Source organism: Rhineura floridana, chromosome 6 (assembly GCF_030035675.1).
Source record: "Rhineura floridana isolate rRhiFlo1 chromosome 6, rRhiFlo1.hap2, whole genome shotgun sequence".
NCBI classification, from domain to species: domain Eukaryota; kingdom Metazoa; phylum Chordata; class Lepidosauria; order Squamata; family Rhineuridae; genus Rhineura; species Rhineura floridana.
The window spans coordinates 36600593-36625814 of record NC_084485.1 but is presented as its reverse complement, the minus strand read 5'-3'; the positions used below and the strand labels follow the sequence as shown (position 1 = coordinate 36625814).

Sequence of the window (25222 nt, the reverse complement as noted above, 5' to 3'; positions counted from 1 at the left end):
GAAGGGTGGTCTATAAACAGAACAAATAATAATTTAGGCTTTATCAAAATAATGTAATTAATTACATTAATTAAATTAGGATAAAATTCCATAGCCAGGGTTTGGGACATTTGATAGAAGATAACAAAGATGATGGAACAAGCAGTTCACTATTACGTTTAATTAAAATTATTCTCAAGATCAGAGTGCCACCTTTCATATTACTGATTCTGCTACTGTTGTTTGTTTTGGTGTACTGACCAAGCAAGCCAACCCATTTCAAATCATCTGCACTGTACATGCTTGCGCAATGAGAGGGATGGAAAAACAAGCTTAATGGCTTTGCCCGTCACTGGAAATAACTAAGAAAGAATTTCCACTTACGTTATTATTCATATCACTGTCTTCAACTAATCCGATTTATTGGCAAACGGTTTCTTAACTTTGCTACTTGCTAATAAGGCAGCGGCTTTAATAGTTGGCCAAACAGATATTGTGGCACAGTTTCTAAGTGAATATATAATCAAATTCTCGCTGATTGGCTTACTACTACATTTAGTGTTCTTTAATTTTATTAATCCACTGTGAATGTAATGCCTTCCATTCCATCTAATATTTTGTTAGTGAAATTAAACCGCAAACTTTATCCAAGATACAATTATTGGTCTTGCCCTTAATCAAATCCTCTTTATTTTAGCCCTTTCATGTTGCAAAGACAATGGAAAACAAAACATTCTTGGACTGACCCCAAAGAAAAACATTCTTAATCTTGCTTGGTAAAATCTCTCCCTTTCACTGGACGTTGCCTGGGTTGACAACCTGAACACAGGAGAAGCTCTCTTTCCTCCATTCTCCCAGATCACTGACCGGCTGGTACCCATATTCTAGAGCATAACCTGTTGCTTGATCTCCCCCTGCCTCACTATAATAATTTTTTTGTTTACGGGGTGAGAGTGGGAAGGAGTTACTTGCTGTGCCCTTGTACTGTGTGTAATTCTCTTTCAGTTTTGTGCTGTGAATTTGTGATTTCTGACACCATGTCATGTAACGTTTGTTACATATGAAGAGACTTCTGAGATGATAATGCATTTATTTTTATTTTTATTTTATTTTAAATATATTTATATACCACTATTTCATTTTTTTTTAAAAAAATCAAAGTGGTTTACAACAAATTTAGGCCTTCATTCTTTGAGAGCCATGACAAAATGTCTCCTGCTGCTAGGGATAGGGGAGAAATTTTATTGTTCACATTTAAAACCAAATCTATCAAATTTGCACTTTCTGAAACAATATGATAACTGAAACACAGCCATGACTCTAAATTCTCACTTATCTGAATTTTGTGCTGCGATTCTCCAACCAACCAATGTTTACAAAAATGTGTATATTGGGGAAAGTGTGCATAAAAATGAATATATTCATGAAAATAACATACAAAATGCATTATATCAGGAGAAAGTGCCTGCAAAAATGTGTACATTAGTCAAAACTGCATCCAAAATATGTTTGTTAGGAGAAATTCACACTAAAACACTGAAGAATTTTTATAAGATTTTTTTTTTTTAAATGCAAATCGTTGCAGAAATTAATTAAGGTGGTAAAAACTTCCTGTCATGGTATGGGGGTGACCTCACCATAATTCGCCTTTCTTTGTCTTCAGAGTACTGTTGACAGACTCATGAAGGAAAAGATGCCCAAGAAAGGTGGCAGGTGGTGGTTTTCTTGGCGGCGACGAGAACTTTCACATGAGGAGGTACTTCATGCACTGTGACTCTATGAAGTTATGCTGTAGGAAGAAATTGTGTGGGAAGGGAACACTGCTGTATGGTCTTGAGTATGGAGGCTCAGACTAAAATGTTGCAACTGAGTTTGAGCTGAGCTTCAGCTTGGGAGTAGTCAACATAGATGCAAAAGTGGGAAATAGAATGTTTCCCCTTGGAGTAAATTCTAGCATTTACTTCAGCAGCATGGGAAGTGCTACAGATGGTTTCTCTGTTGCTATGTTGTTGTCAAAAGCCCAGGTTCTTGTGGGAAGAGCAAGCCATTTTTAAAAATTTATTGGAGCTTATATACCACTTTTGTCATAAGTGATGTCAAAGCAGCTTACATACAAACAAGTCACATCCTTACAACTTACAAAACAAATTACAGATCAAATACATTTAACATATATCAGCAAACATCAACATCAATATAAAACATATAGTAATATATCAACAAGATCAAGAATATAACCACAAAACCAATGCTCCAAAACAATCCAACCATAACCTCCAAGAACTAGAGAATACAGGTAAATTTCCATCAGTGAACTCCCAACAACATGACCATGCATGCCTCCAGAAGGTGGGTGTACCAAAATTGAGGCACCACTCCCATGTTAACTCCATTAGTTCTTCGCCTCTATCTCCATATTCATCCCGCCTAGATCAACCCACCATTAACGTCCTCTCTATCTTCTCTGGTTGCTTGCCCTTAGCTGAGAGGCTCAGGACAAGAGATCATTTGTGATTTATTCCCATGCCATAATTGCTCTTGATCCTAGAAGGGATGTGACGTTGGTGTGGGAAATGACTGTGTTGCTGGTTCTTCTCAGACTCAGAAGTCTGACACTGCTGGAGAAGCATAGGAAGGAGGTGGGATACAGTCTCTCTGGAGCTGCAGAGGCAACACTGGAAGAGACACTGAGGTCACATTCACACCATATATTTTAAGCACTCTTATGCTGCTTTAATAGTCATGACTTCCCCCAAAGAATCCCATGAACTGTAGTTTAAGGGTCCTGAGAGTTGTTAGGAGACCTCTCACAGAGTTACAATTCCCAGGATTTTTTGGAGGAAGTCAAGGTGCTAGTTCTCTGTCACTTTTTACTTTCACCTTCATGGGTTTTTAAAAGGTGCTGATGGCCCATCTCCACAGGAGTTCCTTGTATATGTTTTGGACATACCATGTTCCAAGTGTCAAAACTCTGCATGACCGTACTTGATTAGATTATCTTCCTCCCCTTGATTCCTAAGGGTGAAAAATAGCATTATTCTCTATGCAAATTTGTTATATTCTGAACATCCATGGGGGATTTGTACTCCTTGAAAGTAGTTTGAAATTCTCCTTTAAGGCTGTTGGGAGTCTCCAACAATGTCTTGAGGACCACATGTTCCCCCACCCCTAGAGAAACCTTTTGCTTGATATATGTGGCTGTGCTAAGACATATCATTGCATCCACTTTTTTATGGCATGGATGACACCTTTGTTTAGTGAATATACTCTTATTTAAACAATCTTAGCCATTGCCAGTCTCTTGTGTCCATAGAATGAATCCAGTGCACAGAAAACCAGCAGACCAGACAAGCAGCAGAGGTAAGATGTAGAGCACTGTTTAAGGTATCAAAGGGCAATGTTTTGCTTTTTTTAAAAAAGTTATCATGAGGAAACTATATCAGTATTTTTAAATCTTGCAGTACTGAGCAATCTTGGTCCCCAGACTAATTGAGGCATAAGTTCCCGTAAAGTCTTTGGAATGTGGGGCTACCAAGGGGGTTGCTGTGCAGGTGATGATGACACAAGCAGAGAGAAGGTAGCCTTTGCTATCTTATGCCATCTGGAGAAGGGGTGAATGCTGCTCCCAGGAGCCTCCTATTTTTCCATCTCCTATAGTAGTGGAGTTTACTTAAGGGGATCTCGGGGATCTCTCAGCAAACCGCAGTCTCTGTCTTCCCCAGGGCTGGAATGTCTACTGAGAACACAACGACATCTGCTGGGAGGGACATGGGGTGCTTCTAGACTGTTGCTATGCTTGGGGTGGGATTCAATCAAATTCGGTTTGTGCAATAAAACTGATTAGTGCTCTTGTACCTGCTCCCCCCCCAAAAAAACCCCCAGACTTTTCAAGATAAGAAAAGTGACTGGAAAATGTGGGCTAACAATTGCATGATGCAACATTATGTAGCCTCCCTGCGCACAAATCAGTGTTAATGCTCAATAGATATCTGGCACTATCTAACCTCTCCAAATGTTGTGGAAACACATTGGGATGAATGCTCAATAAACAGGTAGTCTGGGAGCGATCTTGGAGCCAAGGAGCTCTCTTCCTCTTTGCTGGGCAAATTCTGTATGTGATGGGTGTGTCAACTGCCCTTACTTTCTATGAGTCTTTCCACTGGGGGCAATGAATGGGAAAGTAGTCATGATAGAACAGCAATTTTGGGAATGGAATGGAAAAGCAATTTGCTCAAAATCTTGAACATGATTGGTCTTATCATAGGCTCACACAGTCTGCAGAACATCAGAAGCTGCTTTATACCATATCAGACCATATTTCCATCTAGCTCTGTGCTGTCTACACCAACTGGCAGCAGCTCTCCAGGGTTTCAGACCAGGGATGGTATTCAATGAAACTGTTGCACTAGCTCAAGGATTAGTGATACTGCAATGGCATTTCCCCACTCTCCTCCCCCCATGCTGCCCCCAAATCTGTGCCGGAGGGTTGGGGAAGCCCCCAGAACAGATTTATGGGGTGCATTTGCAGTACTGGGGCTGATGAGAGTTATGAATCCAATATCTGGAGGGCCACAGCTGGCTTAGGTGATGACCTTGACTCGTTTCAGATTCCCAGGCATTATGTAGGGTTGCAGTTCCTTTTTCTCAAGTGGTTGCATGACTGACTATTCCCCAGTGTGGGATTTGGCTGCTGCTCTTGATTTCTCATTCTGCTTCTGTGTACTGTAGAAGAGACGATGGTTCATCCAGTGATGATGAGTCAATGTCCTCAGGCCGAGGGGAGAGACCCGTACCAGATGCTATCACACAGAAATTTCTTCCAACCTACAAGAAATCCTTAACTCTCTCTTCAGATCAAATTGTATGTTGTTTTGATGGTTTTCTCCTTGCCACTTTTTGTATTTATGAATATGATTTTCTTTTGAGAGATGGGACTTGCCTCATTGGAATTTTCGGATGACCCTCTACAATTACAGACCAAATCCCTTGGCTATGAGTTACAGACCCCAAACAATCCCAGTCTTTGACCACTAGACATTAAGGGCCTAACTGATGTTAATGGCATAAGATCAGTAGTTTGGGTTTTCTGATAATTAAATATGAGGTTGGCAGGTGTGTGTCACTGGAACTACAGCATGTGGGAAAGCGAAGTTTTAAGCCTCCTCCCTCCCCACAATCTTTGTAAAAAAAAAAAAAAAATCCCCCAGAGGGATTGGCAATTAAAATTAGAAAAATGGCCCCATTGGCACTAATCACATGCCCCTATTCCATGTCTGGTCTGTTTACTTATTTTTTAAATCCACTATGCGATGGTGGTGGTCACATTTAAAACATTCTTCTGCCACTTTAACAGTCATGGCTTTTCCCAAGGAATCCTGGAGCTCTGGGAGGGATCACCTAACAACTCTCAGCCCTCTTAGCAAGCTACAGTTCCCAGGGTTCTTTGGGGGAAGCTGTGACTGTTAGTCTAGTCACAGCCACTCCATAGTTTTAAAGTGCTCTTATACTACATTATCAGCAATGGTCAAATGCTGAATGAGTTTAGTAAACAAACAAACAAACTTCTCTTTGCTGTAGAAAAGCCTGAATCTGAGAGATGGTTCCAATGAGGTAGTGTTCAGTGTGACCACTCAGTACCAGGGTACATGTCGCTGTGAAGCCAACATCTACCTATGGAACTGGGATGACAAGGTGGTGATCTCTGACATTGATGGGACCATCACCAGGTAAGTGCCCTTTGATGTCACTCCCTCTGACACTGATCACAGTGTCCTTGTGCCAACAGGATTGGAGCCAAGATGGGGCCACTGAGAAACGAGAGTAATGTGTCAACATGCTCTGGGAAACAAAAGCAAGAATAAATAAACAAATCCCACCCAAATTAACCCAATGAGAACAGGTTTCCATCAGCCATTGAATGTTAAGTATCAGTTGGAAAAGAAGAATTGAGAACTAGCGGAAGAGGGGGAAGAATAAACTGGCTGGCTTGAACTCTTTATAGCTTATAGTATCCTGGAGGTGGGCATGGCTGGCTGCTTGGCTGTAACTCTGCAGAGAAGCGTTCCCCTTAGAAAGTGAAGGAATACTGCAACAATTTGTAGCAGGTCCCACTTAAGAATATATAACGGTCACCAGTTCTTCACTATACAGGGTAGACCCTGCAGCTTGAGTTGTACAGCAAGGAGTTCAAAGATGGGTTGTACCACATGCAGGTATGTTTCTAATCCTTCCTCTTCCCGTTAGGTCTGATGCTCTAGGGCACATCTTGCCACATCTGGGGAAAGATTGGACCCACCAAGGCATCGCTAAACTCTTCCACAAAATCCACTTGTAGGTACTTTGTAGTTCACCCTGTAGGGCTTTGTGAGTAACTTGCTACAGCGCCTTAGGTGAGAGCAAGGTCTGCTTTTTGGCTTCTTCAGATTAATGTGTTCTGGTATCTGGAGTCACTGGAGGGCAATGTGTACTTTACAAAAATTCTGATATTTTAAAAACTGATAAATGTCAAATTCTTTGTATCACTAAGCATAAAACAATGGCTATTTTCTCTTTTTCCTCCTGGCACATTTCATTAATGAGGCTTTACACCTCTTGGTACAGAAAAAAGAAAAGATCTAAATTCAGTAGCATTTTACACTTGACGACTCATTTAGCTCCTAGGATATGATATCTTTTTTTAACCTGACTCCTTTAAACAGTGCCTGTATGCTCTTGACATTCTTTTCCTGTGTCCTGCTGTTCTTTTCTTTTTTTAATTTCTTACATTTATATCTCACCTTTCTTCTGACATGGCAAAGGCAATGAATCAGCAGCAGAATAGGAAGGGACAAGGCTGTTAAAAGGCAAACAGTCTCAGCACTAGAGGGGTCTTTGGGAAACATTTCAGCACCCTACCCCGCAACCTGCTGCCTTGCTTTGCCCTATCCCCAAACTGAAATGATCAAACATTTGGCACTGCCCTAAGAGTAAGAAATGGATGTGAATAAATGAAGTTAAACTTTTACAATTGGAGGTGGAGACTAAGGTAGCCAGGGGTGAGTGAGGAATAAAGTAGAGATTTTACTTGTTTTGCTTCTATGTTCATTACAGGAATGGTTACAAGTTTCTTTACTGTTCAGCCAGAGCCATTGGTATGGCTCATATCACCAAAGGATACCTGGAATGTGTCAATGACCAAGGCTGTGTGCTCCCAAAAGGTCCCATAATGCTGGCGCCTAGCAGTCTCTTCTCAGCCTTTCATAGGTAAATTCCCCTCACCCCACCCTTCTCAGCCATGTTTAGATGCAACTCTGCTTGTTTGGTTTATGCAACCAGATTTTGATGTTTCACCAGTTTCTGTTTGCTTTGTCTCCAGATGAGATGCTTTGTCATCTCCAGTGTAGAGAAGGATAGGAAGCTAATTCAGCACATGGGAACATATTTGTGAAGTATTTTACGCACTGGGATTTTTTTCCATTTTCCATTTAATGTCAAGTGCATGAAATATTAGATTCAAATAACCAAGATAAAAATGATCTTTAACACTAACAAAAACACTTTGCAACCACAGAGAGTTAAAAATTCAGAATTCTTTATTACAATAAAATAATTATCCATATGTACAAACACTCCAATAATAAATCCATAGGCCGCAAACGTCTTTATTTAACATTGCATTTAATGTCATGTGCATGAAACAAGAGACGCTGGCTTGCATGTGGGACAATTTCAAAAGTATCAAAAATGTAAACTTAAAGTTTGGTTGCGAGGTGTTAAAATGTATGGCCATAATTTAATACATGTTATGGAATGTTGGGAGAGTGATGAAATGTTGAACTGGATATTATGTACATTAGCAATTGCCAACCTGGCAAAAGCTGGTGTAGATTATTCTTTTTTTTTTCTTTTACATTCTTACCAAAAGTATCTCAAAATGCCACACTTTTACTTTTTCCCAAAATAACCGATAGCATTCATTGACTTATTGGGAGAAAATGTAGAGGGATATTTGTGTAGGCTAAATCTGTGCCTTGCTGATGGCTGCCTAGTCATTATGACCTTCTCACCCCAAATCCCTGTGTTCTGTTTCTTCTATTCTGTCACAGTATGTTGGGAAAGTGATGGAATGTTGAATTGGATATTATGTACATTAGCAGTTGCCAACCTGGCAAAAGCTGGCGTAGATTATTCTTTTTTTCCCTTTTACATTCTTTTCTGTTTGGGGAGGGCATGAGCAGCACCCACCCCACAGTGGTGTTAATGAAATGTCTGCCCACCTTTGTTATAGGGAAGTGATTGAGAAGAAGCCAGAGGTGTTCAAAGTTGCTTGCTTAACAGACATCCGGAATCTCTTTGGCTCCATCAAGCAGCCATTCCATGCTGCTTTTGGGAACAGAACAAATGTGAGTGTGCATCATCTAGTGTGTGAAAGGGGTAGGGTCTTGCTTGTGTGGACTCCCTGCATTACCATGACCTTGGACTTGTTTTGTTGTCCCTTGAGTAGGATGTCTATGCCTACAAGGAAGTAAAGTTGCCAGAATCTCGTATATTCACTGTGAACCCCAAGGGAGAATTGACCCAGGAATACATAACAATGCACAAGTCCACGTAAGCCTGCAAGTTTCCTTCATTGTATACAAAGCTCTCTGTAAGGCTGGCTGTGTTAGTCCTTTCCTAAATTTATTGTTTCATTTATATCCTACCAGCATGGCTTCTGCAAGGGAAAGTCCTGTCTCAGTAACCTATTAGAATTCTTTGAGAGTGTCAACAAGCATATAGATAGAGGTGATCCAGTGGACATAGTGTACTTAGACTTTCAAAAAGCGTTTGACAAGGTACCTCACCAAAGGCTTCTGAGGAAGCTTAGCAGTCATGGAATAAGAGGAGAGGTCCTCTTGTGGATAAGAAATTGGTTAAGAAGCAGAAAGCAGAGAGTAGGAATAAACGGACAGTTCTCCCAATGGAGGGCTGTAGAAAATGGAGTCCCTCAAGGATCGGTATTGGGACCTGTACTTTTCAACTTGTTCATTAATGACCTAGAATTAGGAGTGAGCAGTGAAGTGGCCAAGTTTGCTGATGACACTAAATTGTTCAGGGTTGTTAAAACAAAAAGGGATTGCGAAGAGCTCCAAAAAGACCTCTCCAAACTGAGTGAATGGGCAGAAAAATGGCAAATGCAATTCAATATAAACAAGTGTAAAATTATGCATATTGGAGCAAAAAAATCTTAATTTCACATATACGCTCATGGGGTCTGAACTGGCGGTGACCGACCAGGAGAGAGACCTCGGGGTTGTAGTGGACATCACGATGAAAATGTCGACCCAGTGTGCAGCAGCTGTGAAAAAGGCAAATTCCATGCTAGCGATAATTAGGAAAGGTATTGAAAATAAAACAGCCGATATCATAATGCCATTGTATAAATCTATGGTGCGGCTGCATTTGGAATACTGTGTACAGTTCTGGTCGCCTCATCTCAAAAAGGATATTCTAGAGTTGGAAAAGGTTCAGAAGAGGGCAACCAGAATGATCAAGGGGATGGAGCGACTCCCTTACGAGGAAAGGTTGCAGCATTTGGGGCTTTTTAGTTTAGAGAAAAGGCGGGTCAGAGGAGACATGATAGAAGTGTATAAAATTATGCATGGCATTGAGAAAGTGGATAGAGAAAAGTTCTTCTCCCTCTCTCATAATACTAGAACTCGTGGACATTCAAAGAAGCTGAATGTTGGAAGATTCAGGACAGACAAAAGGAAGTACTTCTTTACTCAGCGCATAGTTAAACTATGGAATTTGCTCCCACAAGATGCAGTAATGGCCACCAGCTTGGACGGCTTTAAAAGAAGATTAGACAAATTCATGGAGGACAGGGCTATCAATGGCTACTAGCCATGATGGCTGTGCTCTGCCACCCTAGTCAGAGGCAGCATGCTTCTGAAAACCAGTTGCCAGAAGCCTCAGGAGGGGAGAGTGTTCTTGCACTCGGGTCCTGCTTGCGGGCTTCCCCCAGGCACCTGGTTGGCCACTGTGAGAACAGGATGCTGGACTAGATGGGCCACTGGCCTGATCCAGCAGGCTCTTCTTATGTTCTTATGTTCTTATGTTACCTTTCCTCCAAGGAATTCAAGATGGCATACATGTTTCTCCCCACACCCATTAACATCCTCACAACAAATCTGTGAAAAAGGTTGGGCTATGACAGTGGTTGTCAACTTTGGATCCCCAGTTGTTGTTGGACTACAACTCCCATCATCCTTGGCCAGCTTAGCCAATGTCCAAGGATGACGGGAGTTGTAGTCCAACAACATCCGGGACCCAAAGTTGACAAACAGTAGGTATGAGATGGTGATTGCCCAAAGAGCTTCATGACCCAGCAGGAAATTTGGACTCTGGTCTCCTACATTCTAGACTGACACTCTGCTCACTATACCACACTGGTATGTATTTTAAAATCCAGTAAAAGCAAACTCTGCAACAAAAGCAGTAGTTCTCCTCTCCTCTGCTCCAGCAACATTAAAGTATACTTGCCACGTGATACTGAGTAATGCTTATGAGTTTTCTTGCCTTTTGATAAGCATCAGTCGCTGATAGGGTGAGAGTGAAAGCTTAGAATATGATGTCACTGCACTCCTAAATGGTGAGCACTCCTAAAAGTCATGGGTGAATGAGCAGACTTGTCATGTGGATGTAATGCCTACTGCTCCCAACTCTTTTGCTTGCCCTAATCTACAATCAGTAGCTTGATACCTTTTCTCCACTCATGCTGTATGTGAATGAAATGGCATTTGTTGCCTTAGTAAAATTCAAGGAAGATGTGAGTGCCAAGGCAAGAGGTAAGAGTGCGAGAATGGAAGTTTGCTGGCTTTAATCCTAGACATCCTGTTTCTTCTAGATATGATCGGCTGAGTGAGGTGGTAGAGCTTCTCTTTCCACCAATCGGCAAGGATGTGAGCATTTCGTTGGCTTGCCCAGAGTTCAGCCAATTCTCTTACTGGAGATCTCCACTACCCACAGTGGACTTTGAAGATTTTGCAGAGTTGGCAACATTCTAAAGGACCTGTCACCATTGGTCCTCTAATATGATGGAGCGACAGCAAACGCCTCTTGCAGCACCTTCTCCGCAATGTGAAATACTTGGATATTCAGAAAAACTGGGTGAAAGAATGGACATCTAGAGCTCAGTTTCCCCTATATTTTAAAGGGAATGTGTGGGAAGGGAGGTTCTCAATACAGGGTTTGGAAAACTTGTTTATGCCATATGACTGAATGCATTTTACCTGTAAATTTGGTGCATTTATGAGGTCTTAGAGTGTTTGAATGGTGTCATCTGCTTTTAAAGTTGGTGAGAGGCTTCATGGTGGATTTGGCTGAATATGAATAGCGGCTGCTAGTCTCCCCCCCCTTTTTGGGGGGGCTGATGCTTGCATAGTTGGTGTCAGCAGAAATCACATGCTTTGGATGGGAAAACAGAAGAAGAAGAAAACTCCCTTAATGGGCATTTATTGCTCCAGTCTGTTCGGATAATGAATTCTCACTAATTCCTCTGGCCTTGTCATACATTCTCAGAATTATGGTTGATACTGACAAAATACATCAATATGTGTTTGGATGCTAAGTGCCTTAATAATATTTGCTGGAGATGGTGTATCTGTCTGAGCCTTATTTTACTTATTAAGGTGGAGACAGGTGTGTGTGTATGCCCCCCTCCAAACAGTTGAAGGTGATAACGATAGATGTAATATTGCTTGCGGAGTACACACATATTAATCTCTCTTTGCAGGTATTGATTGTAGTGTTTCAAAAATTAGCAAATCCTGTTTAATCAGAAATGACAGTCGGACAGAAGCAATGACACCTCTTTCATGCCACTGTCAACTATTGTGAGCCTCATGTTTTAGTTGGTTATAGTAACATTTGAAGTTAAAGGAGTGCTCCCTTGTCATAACCTGAAACTGTTGTTTGAAGGCATGTCACTATTCCTTCTGACAAAGACCCTGGTGCTGCTGAGGCTCTCCTTTGCCTCTTGGCTTGAACATAGCAACATGCACCAGCCCTCCTGATGGGTTGCTACCATGGGGCATCTAAGATACAGCAGAGGTATGAGGCTTGGTTTCAAAAAATTAAGTGAAAAGGTGCCCCTTGGAATGCATTGCTTTATGGGGCAGTAGTTCCTTTTAGACTGCTGCTTGGTCAGGTATGTAACAAATGACCAAATGGTCATTGGGTATGGTTGTTCTCACAAACCAAGATGTATGGTTTTCTGGTCCTGGACTATTGTAGGTTATGCCTTTTCTTTTTCTTTTTTGCTGCTGGCCATGTTTTGTATGAGAAGACACCACAGATGTATGATGATGCATTTCCCCCATAGAGTATGTGCACATTGTATTCCTTAGATTAGCACTGGTAGCAGAAATGAGGAAGGAAATGCATAACAGCAGCAAACTAACCCTGAGATACTTTGGAGGGTATCTGCAGATTCCAACCACCACCACTGAACACTGGCAGCATTACTGTGAACCCAGGCTCTAACCTTAGGCACCACTTATTCTACCTCACTTATACTTCCTCCTTTTGTTAACCTAGCAGGGTTGCATGGAGGAATGGTTTAACACAAGTTCTGTGAGCCAGTTCTGTTGTGACACATCTGCTAGTCTATAGCTGATGCAAGTTGGAGCTAAAATACTCTACTGTACAGGTGTGGCAATAAATTCTTTTGAGTGTCTGAAACATTCCGTGTCTCTCTAGTGCTTTCCATCAGATCTACAGTTTTAGTCAGCTCAGAGGGGAAGGACCATAGCTGAGTGGTGGGGCACATTATTTATACGCAGAAGGTCCCAAGTTCAATCCCTGGCATCTCCAGTTAAAAGCATCAGATGTGAAAGACCTCTGGGTGGGACTCTGGAGAGCTGCTACCAGTCAGAATAAACAGTACTAGACTAGATGGACAAATGTTCTGACCTGGTCATAAAACATCTTTCTATGTCCCTGTTTAAACCTTTCTGACTGTCACTAGTGATTTTCTATTTGCAGCTGCCCTAAGCAATAGATTTGCAGTTCTTAGTTGCAGTTGCCACCCTGGACTCCTTTGGGAAGAAGGGTGGGGTATAAATGGAATGAATAAAATAAATAAATAAAATTTCCACCACCCCCTTCCAAATTGTTTCTATCACCATACCAGAGATGGGGAGCCTGTGGCCCTCCAGATCTTGCATAATAAGATCTCCCACCATCCCTGGACCCTGACCATCAGCTCTTGTAGCAAGGGCTGTGATGGGAGCTGGACAGCAGCAGCATCTAGGAGGGCCACTGGTTCCCCACTCCTGGCTTTATAAGGTCAGCTAGTCTTGCAGGTAAAAAAAACAAGAGGCATTGGCCTGGGGAAAGCACGGTCAAGAATCGGACCCAGTATTGAACAATGCATGGACTTTTTGGTTTGCTATTTGTCCCAGAGGAAATGTCAAGAGTTGTGGGGTAGGGAGAGAGAAGCTTATCCATATTGGTGGCAGGTAATGCAGTCCATCAATGGCCTCCCTATTCCCTGCAGCAGAATTTAATTCACTTCTGGTATCATGTGAAAGGAACGTGCTTGGTTTCCACCTCTCTCAGACTTACAAATTCCAGGTGCTTTCACAATATGCAGCCACTACCCACTTAGGCTTAAAGAAGCACCTTCATTGTAAAATCCTAGCATGTTTGGAGACAATCTGCTGGGTTGACTTGTTTCACCTCCACCCTATTAATAGAACTTTTTTATTAATAGAACTGTTTTGGATAACAATGGCTTTCAGAGAGATCCATTCAGAGTGGGATCAGGCATAAAACAGGGATGCATCATTGCTCCTACCTTATTTGCTATCTTCATTGCTATGATTCTACGCCTTATTGAGGGGAAACTTCCTACTAGTGTGGAAATCATATATCGAACAGATGGAAAGCTTTTTAACCTCAGTAGGCTGAAAGCAAAAAGTAAGGTAATGTCAACCTCTGTCGTAGAACTTCAATATGCCGATGATAATGTAGTCTCCGCACATTCAGAGAAAGATATTCAAACTATCCTAAATGTCTTTCCCCAACACATATGTGTGATAATCGGTGTTCAGCATACGTTCTTTCCCCTAATATATTTTCCCCTATTTTTGATGCTGTAGGTAGAATTATTGTAGAGGCTGGGGATGGCCAGAATGAAGTTGAGAGAGAGTGGCTTGCCTTAGACTAACTGGTTGTGAAATCTGCAGTGGGGGCTTTCTGGTTCACTTGCAAGTCAAGTCTCTTAGGGCAGGGATGTGGAACCTGCTGTGGTCCTCTCAGATGTTGCTGAATTGCAAATCCCATCATCCCTGACCATTAGCTATGCTGGCTAGGGCAGCAACATATGGAGGGCCATTTCTCTTTTAAGGCCACACTAATGCATGCTATAAGAGATCCATGATCTCCCCTATCCTTTTCTTTAGATAAAAGTAGCTGCAGGGCCCCTGATATGGATCAGGTCACTGGTACTGATGGAGAGTTTTGGTGGTGGTGTTTTATCATTTCCCCCAATTGCCATGGCCCTGATGTCTGCCTCTGCCAACACTGCAAATAGCCATGGAACAGATATCATGTCTTCTCTCTGCAAAGCAAATAGCTTTGGCCATGGACATTTAAGTTATGAGGACTAGGATCTTATGTAAAAAAATTCAAACACTTTTCCATCAGGGCTACAGCCGTAATCCAAATGGTATTTTCTCTAGTCTCCAATCTCTTGCCGCTTTTAGTCAAAGAAAAAGAGTGTGGCAAATCTAATCTCTCCTGTCATGTGTGTAATTTGGCCTTTCTCCCTCATGCTTTCTTAACTCTGAACAAACCTCAGACTTCTGGTAGTGCTCCAATGAACTTGCGCATCTCTTTGTCCAATGTGGAGGACAGTTCTGGGCCTGCACAACTGTGACACTGGAGAAAACAACACTTGTGCACGCAGCTAATTGGGATTTGGGTTCTTAAGGAAATGAGCCCTAGACTGGAATTTCAGAGTGAACAGAAGCTGCAGGACTAGACTCATGCAGGTTTTGAAGAATAAAGATTTCATTTTCAAAAGCAATGCACTTCATTTGGAAAGTGGTTGCAGGTAGCAGCTACAGATATTGTCATTGCTACAAACCTATCCCTGCTTATCCACATATCTCAGCAATCTGGAAAACAAACTATTGACATGTACTGTTTCATTTTCTCAGTAACTCAAGCCTCATGCTTTGTAGGCCTTTTTTTTTTTTTTGCTTTTTATGTTTAGAAGATACAGTAATGCAATCGTGGAAGGCCTGGTGAGAGTCTTCCTCCTGCCCAACAGTACAGTCTTTCACCTTTTACAATCTGTACAAAATGCACAATATCTTTTTTAAAAAACACAAACTGGACTGAACAGGATCTGTTACCAGTATTGACAAAAATCCCATCAGGACCAGCAACTGAACTTGGCGTCCTTCTTCAGAAGTGACACAATGCCCTGTTCCTTGAAAACAACCACAAAGTATTTTAAACCTGGCTATCTCAGAACAGATACCTATGAAAACTGTCAAAATCTTCAAGTTTCTGGGCAAGAACAAATGCAGACATTAGCACCATTGCTGAGACACATAACTCTTTTTTCCCAATCATCCCTACCCCCCATCTATAAGAAATAGGCAGTAGATTAGGACAGTTTCTGTTTGCTGTGATATACTTTCAAACAAGAAGCTTTGGTTTTTAAAGGATTGTGGTGGCTCAGATTACTTTAATCCCAACTTTCAAATGGAGGCCCAGCTTAATATATGGTCCATTGGTGAGCATCCAATGTACAGCCTGTCACATCTAAATGCACTTGCTATGGTGCTGCTTTGTATGCCCATGGTATTTCTATGGCAGTGGTGCAAGTCTCCTAGGCTGATAGGCAAAGTGAGGTGGTTCCAGGCAGTGGATGCTTGGTAAAATGTCTTTGGCTAGCCCAACCTGCTGTTTGTAGATGTGTTGATACTATGCTGGTTTTGGGTGATGCACATAGTAAGTGGATTGAAACATGACAGGGTGCATATGCTTCACCCACAGTCCTACCTGAGATGGTTACAGAGGATAGATGTTTCAGGTGAGCTTGTATTTCTCCATCTCTCAGCACACACAGACTTCAGGCTGAGGTTTTGAGAGGACTAGGGCTACACACAAGAAAGTACTTCACAAAGTGTGCTAATTACAAAGTTCATCATTGCAGCATGTGGTGATGGCCACTAGCTTGTAGAGCTTTTTAATTAAGGGGGAGGTTAGACTAGCCAAATAGTGTCTCCATGATTAGAAGCATCATGTCCCTGGATGCTGGAGGCAATTGACATATGGCTGTTATATCATGTCCCGTTAGTGAAGTTCCCATGATACATGGGATGGCCATTACTGAAAATATAATGTTTGACAAGAACTGGATTGGAGAATATGTGGCCTTCCAGATGTTGTTGGGCTACAACTCCCGTCATTCCTGACCATACGGACTGGGGCTGATGATGGGTGTTGGATAGGGATGAGTGAGAATTTCCATTTAGTTCACATTTAAAGCCAAACTGATCAAATCCGCACTTTCCAAAACAACATGAGAACCACAACATGAGAACCTTCAAAATTTGCACATATCTGAATTTTGTGATGCAGTTCTCCACCTTAGCAATGTTTGCAAAAATGCATGTATTAGAGGAAAGTGTGCAAAAAAAGAGGAATGTATTAGCAAAAATAGCATACCAAATGCATTATATGGTGAGAATTTGCTTGCAAAATGTGTACATTAGTCAAAACTGCATACAAGAATATGTTCAGTAGGAGACATTCTCACTGAAATGCTGGAGAATTTTCATATCTTTTAAAAAAAAGAATTTGCAAATTGCTGCAGAAATGTGGAGAACTGATTTTAAGATTGGAACAAATGAGAAATGGAAAGAACCAACACTGACAGCTCCTTTGATCCCTAGTGCTGGAGTCCAACAACATCTGGAGGGCCGCAGGTTCCACATCGGTGGACTAGATGGCTCCTTGGTCTGATGCAGTAAAGCAAATCTTACGTTCATAAGCCTAAACATGTAGTTACTTGGAGGAAAGTTTAATTTACATCAATGGAACTTGCTTCCAAGTAAATATGTTTAGCATCTAGTTGCCAGGCTTGAGGATAGATGTTATGAAATGGGATGGGTAGCATTCGAACACTTGTGAATACTTATGTTTTGTCTAGATAAATGACCTACATTTTTAAAACAAAAAATGCAGCTGAGGTGGTGACAATAAATATCAAACATGAGGTCCAATAAGAGATTCCCACAAGTGAGATGAATGATCATTGATAAGGTTGAGAGCATTCTCACTTTGATAAAGGGAGTTCAGGGTAGAGCAGGTTGAATTTGGCAAAACTAATGATGACTGGCGGGGTCTGAGAGATGAATCCAAATGGGGAATGCCCCTCACAATGTGTGACTGAAAATGCAAGACTATTCATAGGGCCACCTGTTAGAAGCAGACTTCCTTGCTCATCCCATCACAGGAACATAGGAAATTGCATACAATGACTCGCTATGCATTTGGACCATATTCTCTACATTATATAATAGCAACAGCTACATCCAGCTGTTTAATGTAGTCTTCACATGGGTAGATGTTTTGTGTAGACCACTTTATTTTGGCACATGGGCAGGGAGCAAGCAAGAAAAGGTGGGAAGGCACAAATCATAGGGCAAATGGGAAGGAAACAAGTCTTCAGCTGCATAAGAGAATTTATTTAGCCCAATGTGTTTTCATCTGAGTTCTTCCTCAGGGCTCCTGTTCTCTTTGCACAATATTTTGCAACAGTGTAAAGAAACTGGGGGGGCTGTATCCAGTGTTAGTCAAACTCACAGTAGACTCACAAAAATTAATAAACATGACTTAGAGTTATTAATTCCAATGGGTCTACTCTGAGTAGAGCTCAGCTGAACAAAACTCTAGGCCTGTCATACGTTATTCAAGAGTGCCCCTGATGAGGAACTTTTTTCAAAACAGGTTGGTCTTGTATCTTTTGCAGCTACAGGTCTCCTTCCTTCCTTCCTTTTTTCCTTGCAAGGGCAGGGAGCGACGGTATACTGTTCTTACAGCACTATACTTATAAGGTCATGTATTTCTTCCACCAGCCCCTAAGCTTACACTAAGCCATCTATGGGCCAAACTTAAAGATACATTAGCTCTGTATCTGTGTCCTTGAGTTCAGGTTATTTTCAACACAGTTGGCCACCACAGGCCCTATGATCAGGATCAGGTCCCTCGCATGGGGATAGGAAGACTTTAACCCTTAGGACTAAGTTCTCTCCATCAGCAGTTTGCATAGGGGGAAAAGAACCCCTGTTTTACTTCAATGGGAGCTTTTTCCTATTCAAATAATGTGTGTGGGAAGCTGATCTGGATCGGGCAGGGCCAAGGCCTTCATACCTTCCATTCCAGGGGCTGGATCCAGATCAGGGGTCCCATGCTAGCAACATGTGTTTAAAAAAAAAACAAACCCTGCACTTACAAACAGATATGGAGCTAATGCATATTCTACTTTGGCCCTAAGAAGCTGGTGCATTCAGTTCTCTTCCTCTCCCCCCCCACCTATTCACCTTCCTTCATGCAAAAAGCAGTCAGCATACACAGCACTTGAAAATACCAGTTGTGAGAAATCTGTCCTGAATTTTGCAATGATTCATGCAATGGGGAAGATGATTGTGCATACAGGGTGTTTTCTTTTTGGATGCACCTATACAATACCTGTTGACTTCTCAATGGAGTGTCCCATGTACTTGTATCAGTCAATGCTGCCATGAAGAATTCCAGTTCAGATTTTGTACATATGTACAAAATGGAAGCAGGGGAAAGTCTTCGCAGAAATCAGACTTCCTCTTGGCTAGCGGTATTGCTTCAAAAGGTCCCTGAACCAGACCTTTGGTTCCAGTAGATGGGTCTATTCAACAGGAACTGATTTTCTGCATCCCAGCTCTTAAACATCGGGTTTTTCATTATTCCCAAAGCAAAGAACCCATTAGACAGGTCTGTCTCCAGTTTCTTCCTGAACTGAACTGCATACTGGAAATGCAACCCAAGCATGACTCCATCTATGGAAAGGCACTTTGCTACATGTGTACAGCTGCTAAATGTCCACAGAGAATACAGTAATGGCAAATGTACAACTTAAGCTGTAGTGAAAAATATCATTCTTTAGGAAAGAAATGAGAGAAGGGATTATAGCAGCTTTTAACATTTAGTAACCTCCTCACTCTCCAAATAAAATAAAATCCTGGTATCATCCCTTTGGAGTCTGCATGATATAAGTTAGTTGCACTTTGGGTTTGATAAAGCTAATGCTGGTTGCCTTGACACTTACTTTCTAAGAGGCTGATGTCTTCAGCTAGTTCTGTAACTTTTGCCTGGCAATCCAACAAGTTATCCTTGAGTAGAGTTATTTCCTGAGAGTGGGAAGCTAAGGTTTCATTCATATGGTTCATGTAGCCCCACATAGTTCCTGCATTGTTTTCCAACTCATTTCTGATGTGGTCCAGACTCCCCGTTACTGTGCCCAGTCTGCCACACATGTCCTCCACCTGGGCCACACGATCATCAAACTGGAGTACTTCTTTCTGCAGGCCGTGAGCCACATTCTTGCAGTTGCTCAAATCATTTATGATTCTGGACTTGAGTCTTTCAAGGTCTCCTTTTAGGTTTAGGACACGCTTGTTGCTGAACAGAAGCCGGGAGCCTTGGTTGTTGATCTTCTCTTGAATTGAGTGGACCTCATCTTCCATTTTGCGCTCACGTTCGTCCAGAGATGAGTTGACATGGAGCACTGTGTCCGAGTACTGGGAAACAGAATCCTTCAGCCCAGTTAGGGACTTGCTCATGGTGTTCAGGTTGATCTTCAACAGAGTTATCTCGCCTTGCAAAGACTCAGCTGCTTCCTCCTCGATCCGCCTCTGGATCTCCAAGATGGTAGCATTAAGTTTCCGTAGCAGGTCAGAGTTGCTGTCCATTCTGAGCAGTAAATCCTGGTTCTTGCTCTGGCAATCCTCAATTTCTGTACGAAATATCTCTACATCTTTGGAAGTGGATATGCAACCCAGTGAGCACGTGCTCTCCAAGGTGGCCATCTGGCTCTGTAGTACTTCCATCTTCTCATCCATTCCCTTCCTTATGATAGCAAGCTCTCCTTCCAACAGGGGCATTACAGCGCCATCTAGTGCCACTGTGGAGCTGACATTATTCACATCAACAACGGTCATAAATCTCTCCTCCAAGGTTCTTATTTTGTCCTCAAACAATGTCCTTGTGCCATCCAGCTCTGATCCCATCAGACCTCTCATACTGTCCTCCACACTGGAGCAACAGCTTCCTGTTCCCCTTTCTGTGAAATTCAGTCTGGCTTCAAGGTCCTCAAAGCGCCCTTCAAAGATGTTCCCCAAGGTAATAGTAGAAAGTTCATTGTCCAACCTGGAGTGCAGATTCTTCTGAGACTCAGAAATACTGTGCAAGCCCTTCTCCAGGATATCCATCCGTTTGGTGAGGTAGTTCAAGTTGCTACAGCAGCTTTCCACAATGGTCAGCCCTTGGATCTGGGTTTCCAGTTGGGAGATTTCCTTCTTTATTTCCAGCTCTTTTCCATCTAGGGTCTGCTGAAGATGGAGGTTGGAAGCCTTTCCTTCTTCACATTGTTGCTGAACTTCCTTGATCCGATAATCACACGTGCTCTGGATGTTCACCAGTTTCTTCTCAAAGCCATCCAGCAGCTCCATGCGCAGGTTGCTAAGCCTGCTGTCCACATATTCTTCTAGCATATCAATGGAGGTGAGGGGAGAAGGCCGAGCTGACTCCAGCAGGTGTTTGATCTGCCCATCATGGTTCAGCACCATGCCGTGCACCTCATCTAGCAAGTCAGTCTTGGTTTTCAGTGAGTCACTCACCTCAGTCACTTTGCTTAGGATCTCACCCACTGGTGGATAAGGGGAGAGGTCAGCTTTGTCTGCTGCATGTACAATCCCATCAGGAATGATTCCAAATCCCATGGTTGTGTCTGGCACATTTGGGCTGTTCATCAGGGAGCCAATCATCTTACTGGTGTCCTCCTGGATGGTGAGCCGCAAGTGGTCCCCCAGGCCACTCACCATGTTGTGCAGGCTGTCGTAGGACTGTGAGAGACGCCTGACTTCTTCCTCTAGCCGATCCAGTCGGTCTCCAAACAAATTAGGTATTTTTCGACCTATGAATAAGCAGTAAACAGAAATCACAATCAGCGTCACCATTTCTCTCTTGTAGGACATGCTCAGATAGCAGCTACCTGGATTTTCCAGTTCATCATAAGTGAAGAAAGTTGCTTAGAAGTTGCTAATGCAGCCTTATGAACCTACTAGTACTAAGGAAGCACTCTTGAAATTATTATGTGTACATATATTATGTCACAGGTGCATAGAAATCTACAGTCATGGGACAAACACAAAATGTGGTAGAGATGCTACTAAATATTGGTGATGACAAGAGCTGTAACTAAGAGCACTGCCACACAGCAGTTTATGGTGGACTCAGTGTTGCTAAGGCATGTAGGTTTTGCACACAACATCCACACAACATTGTCCTATCAAAATGCCACCCCATCTCTCTCCTCTTTCCCCCTTTAACCTGGATTTACCATTTCCATGGGTTTTTTATTTCAGATTTTCCATGGAAATGGTAAATCTGGATTAAATGGATGAAAAAAATCAATAAGGACAGCCCCTTGTGGACACTGCACAAAATGTGCATGTGTGGGCAGCAGTGACTGCCATGTGGAAGGTCTCTTTGAAACAAGCCTTTGGGGAGGTGATTGTTTAGGCTTTGCTTAAGCATGCCTGTGGCAAACTTCATTGCGCAAAACTGGCAGACTGCCCTTAGCCAGTCACCATAAACTGAAGCTGTTGAAGTATCTAAGAAGATTTGCGCAGAAAGCCAGCTTTGGCTCATAGTAAGCTGCTAGATCAGGATTGGGGTACCTCCAGCCTGGGAGCCAGTCTTGGCCCAGGAGGGGTTCCAATTTGGCCTGTGAGGTCATTTTTCATCATCATCATAATTCAAAAACCACACTCACCTGTCAGTCAGGTGACATCACTCTGATGGGCAGGTGACATCACCATATTTCAATCCTGCTTGGTTCCCTGCAGGGAACAAGTGCATGCAGCCAAACCCTGCAGAGTGTAGAGTTCAATTCTGCTCTGTTCAGGTACACAAAAGACTCTCTTGCAGGGAATTCCCTCATGCATCCGAAGCCTGAAGAAAGCATGACTGAATTCCCAGTGTGCCAGCTGATACAATCCTGCTTGGTATCTTCCTCCCACCCCCATGGGTCAACTTTGGCAGGTGGGCAGGACGACCAGTTTTCAATCACCTGAAGTTATTATGTCAGATGATTGACAGGTGCATAGTCTCACCCACCTGTCAAAGTTGGCCTGGGGGTGGGGATTAAAATCTGGCCAATGGAGTCAAAAAGTTTCCCCACCCGTGAGCTAGACTGTAGCTTCCATAAGATAGGGAAATAACCAGACTGAATAGTCTGCCATGCTGTAAAACAGAACCTTAAAAAGTCCCTTTTGTTGGCCCTCAACTATACAATTAAAGCCCTTGAGGACCCCATCTGACTTGACCTTGGCGGTATGGGAAATGTTGCAATGTGATCCCTTCCTTTACCACTGCAGCAATATTGGAAGGTCAGATTTGCAAAGGAGCAGCCAATGGCATGGTTCCTTCCGATTTAAGTAAAAATATCTTATGGGAAGGGTGATGCTGGTAATAGAAGCAGGAGCATGGCTGGGCACTCCCATGCAATCTTGAGCTTCTGACGTTAGTGGAGTTGCACAGAAATTGCATACAATACTGGGGCTTGCAAGCCCTTAAAGCAGGCCCTGGGCCCAAATGCAGCCCTCCAAGACTCTCCCCAGGCCACATGCCCTCTCCTCCAGGCCACATCCCTCACCACCCTGTACCACACGCTCCTCAAGTTCTTTTGCCAGACTAGAACATGTCCTTGAACTGTGACAATGCTTGCCTGGATGGAAGATGGACAGTTGTTTGTGTGTCTGTGTGTTTTGAACCCTCTGACTTGTCTCTTTGAAATGTAGCCTACTGTAGAAAGCTAAGTTTCACATCCATTGATCCACCCACTTTTCCTTCTGGCCTTACCCACCATTGAAATGTGCCCCCCAGAAGATTTTCTATGAGGGAATGTGGCCCTTGGGCTGAAAAAGGTTTCCCACCCCTGCCTTAACATGACATCAAAAGTGGTTTTTAGTGAAAGACTAGCCCATTCATTGGCAAAAGCAGCAGGACAGGTCTCTTCACATTGTTCTGCTTGTGGTCCTCAGTTTTATCCTGTATGGATCTTCTTGATGGGGTTGTCATGAACCTGGATATGTTCATGAGTTATTAAAATTATAGGTAACATCATGGCTCTGTGCAAGGAACTCTGGGAGGTCATCTTGTTCGAGAAACAGGCCTCTGAAAGGGTAAAAAAGTTAAGTTTCGGTTTCCAGCTGAAGACGGTTAAGGGAAGCCTAAACAGAAGCACCTGGCTATCTGTGCTGATTAGCAAGAGCCTGGCACTCAAGGCCATCCTAGCCGGTGAAGTTTGAAACACTGTTGGGAGGGGGGCCTAGAAGGCGCGCAAAAGTGGAGAAACATCTAGAAAGGGATTACATCAGAAAACTCCTGATTGGTTAATTAATCTTGGACCGTTGGGATTCTTTTCCTTAAGTATAGGGCTAGAGACCCATAGCCTTTGTTCCCTTAGGAAGGTTCCGAAAGGTTCCTTCTGCCTGGTGCCTATGGGAGGCAACCTAAGCAGGGTTCCATTGCTTTATAACTGATGCTATTCTCTCTAAGGAGAGACAAGACTGCAACCAACTACCTCGTGTGTAAGTAGTTAGTTTAGACATGTTATTATTTTCTTGTTGTGTAAATGAATTCTCTTAGATGTACCTAAACCCCTGTTTGGGTGTATGGTCTTAAAGGATTACTTGCTGCTATATTTTAATGTGCACTTATATTTTGAATAAAGCTACTTCTATTTAACCTGGTGTGTTCCTTGAGGGGAAGGGTGGTTCTGAATCCAGCACCTTGACCATTCAGCTACAACTACCAAAGAGGGAAAAAGGAGTTAACGCTTAATTCTAATTTGTGGGGTTTTACCAGAGGTTTCCTGACAAGGAGTGTAAATTTGGCTCTTGTCTTTTAAGACCTTGGTTTACCTATTGTCTGCGCAGCTTGGAAAAGTTACTTTTTTGAACTACAACTCCCATCAGCCTCAGCCAGCATGGCCACTGAATTGGGCTCATGGGAGTTGTAGTTCAAAAAAGTAACTTTTCCAAGCTCTGTGTCTGGGCTCAGAGTTCCCCTAGCTCTGAGTGGAACCAGTAAAAGGGGTGGTTGCAGCCTACTTTCTACCTTGCAGGGCTGGTGGTAGTTTACACAGCCTTGGCAAGGAGGAATTTGATATTTGGTTTCCAGAACAATTACCCTAAGGGTGGGAATTGGGTCTGAAGCATGCCCTTCTCGCGCCTTGACAGCGGGGAAGCATGACAGGGGTGAGAAGTGTTTTATCTGCTCCTTTAGCTCATGTGCTTCCTGCAGTCAGCTGTGGTGAAGGGAACTCAAAAGATGATACTACATGAAGTCATCACTCACCATAATGATTCTTCTTTAGTCCTGGAAATGAGTCTGTATGAATTTTGGGATGAGGGGGAACTCTAGGACCTGGGAACATCTTCTGTGTAGGAGGCATCTTAGGGCTGGGGTGCTGGGGCAGAAGCCCTGGCTGGTCAGTAGGGTTGTCATGGCATCCTTCTCCCATGAGGCCTGGGCAGCACCTCCATGCTATCTCAGTCACCGTCTTGTAGCCAATCTTGTACCTAGGTCTGAAGAATGTGTGGTACCTGATTGCCAAACAGGGAAGGAAGGTAAAGGAAGATTAAGAGCCACACTTCTACATCGCAGCACCTGTTAACACATAGATCAAGGAAATCTCAGTAGTGCTCAGTTTGCCAACCTGGGCTCCTTTTGGGAGGAAAGGTGGGATACAAATTTAGTCATCATTGACAGGCCTTCTAACACAATTGGACAAACCCTGTGGTAGGACGGGTGGGTGCATTCACACATAATTTTCACAAGGTGTCAAGAGTGGCCCTCATGCTTGTGTCTTTAATACATGGAAAGCAAAAATGCGAAGATCTTAAGTCTTTCTAACTGCAGACCATTCAGATGTGAGTCT

General features: G+C 42.7%; 2 protein-coding genes across 9 annotated transcripts in view; one reads left to right on the top strand and one right to left on the bottom strand.

Moving 5' to 3' along the window:
• The window catches only part of LPIN3 (lipin 3), a 59809-nt gene extending 47128 nt beyond the window's left edge, over positions 1-12681 (top strand). For all 6 annotated transcript variants that reach the window (XM_061631489.1, XM_061631488.1, XM_061631486.1 and 3 more), the window contains 9 exons: positions 1643-1735; positions 3293-3339; positions 4708-4840; positions 5557-5705; positions 6223-6309; positions 7069-7221; positions 8246-8360; positions 8462-8565; positions 10847-12681. In XM_061631489.1, the coding sequence (XP_061487473.1) occupies positions 1643-1735; positions 3293-3339; positions 4708-4840; positions 5557-5705; positions 6223-6309; positions 7069-7221; positions 8246-8360; positions 8462-8565; positions 10847-11006 (1041 nt within the window). In that variant the 3' untranslated portion in view covers positions 11007-12681. The remainder of the gene's footprint in view (positions 1-1642; positions 1736-3292; positions 3340-4707; positions 4841-5556; positions 5706-6222; positions 6310-7068; positions 7222-8245; positions 8361-8461; positions 8566-10846) is intronic.
• A 2373-nt stretch (positions 12682-15054) lies between these two features.
• EMILIN3 (elastin microfibril interfacer 3) overlaps positions 15055-25222 on the bottom strand; it is a 41912-nt gene continuing 31744 nt past the window's right edge. For all 3 annotated transcript variants that reach the window (XM_061631471.1, XM_061631473.1, XM_061631472.1), the window contains 2 exons: positions 24640-24887; positions 15055-21190 (listed from right to left, as the gene is read on the bottom strand). In XM_061631471.1, the coding sequence (XP_061487455.1) occupies positions 19299-21190; positions 24640-24887 (2140 nt within the window). In that variant the 3' untranslated portion in view covers positions 15055-19298. The remainder of the gene's footprint in view (positions 21191-24639; positions 24888-25222) is intronic.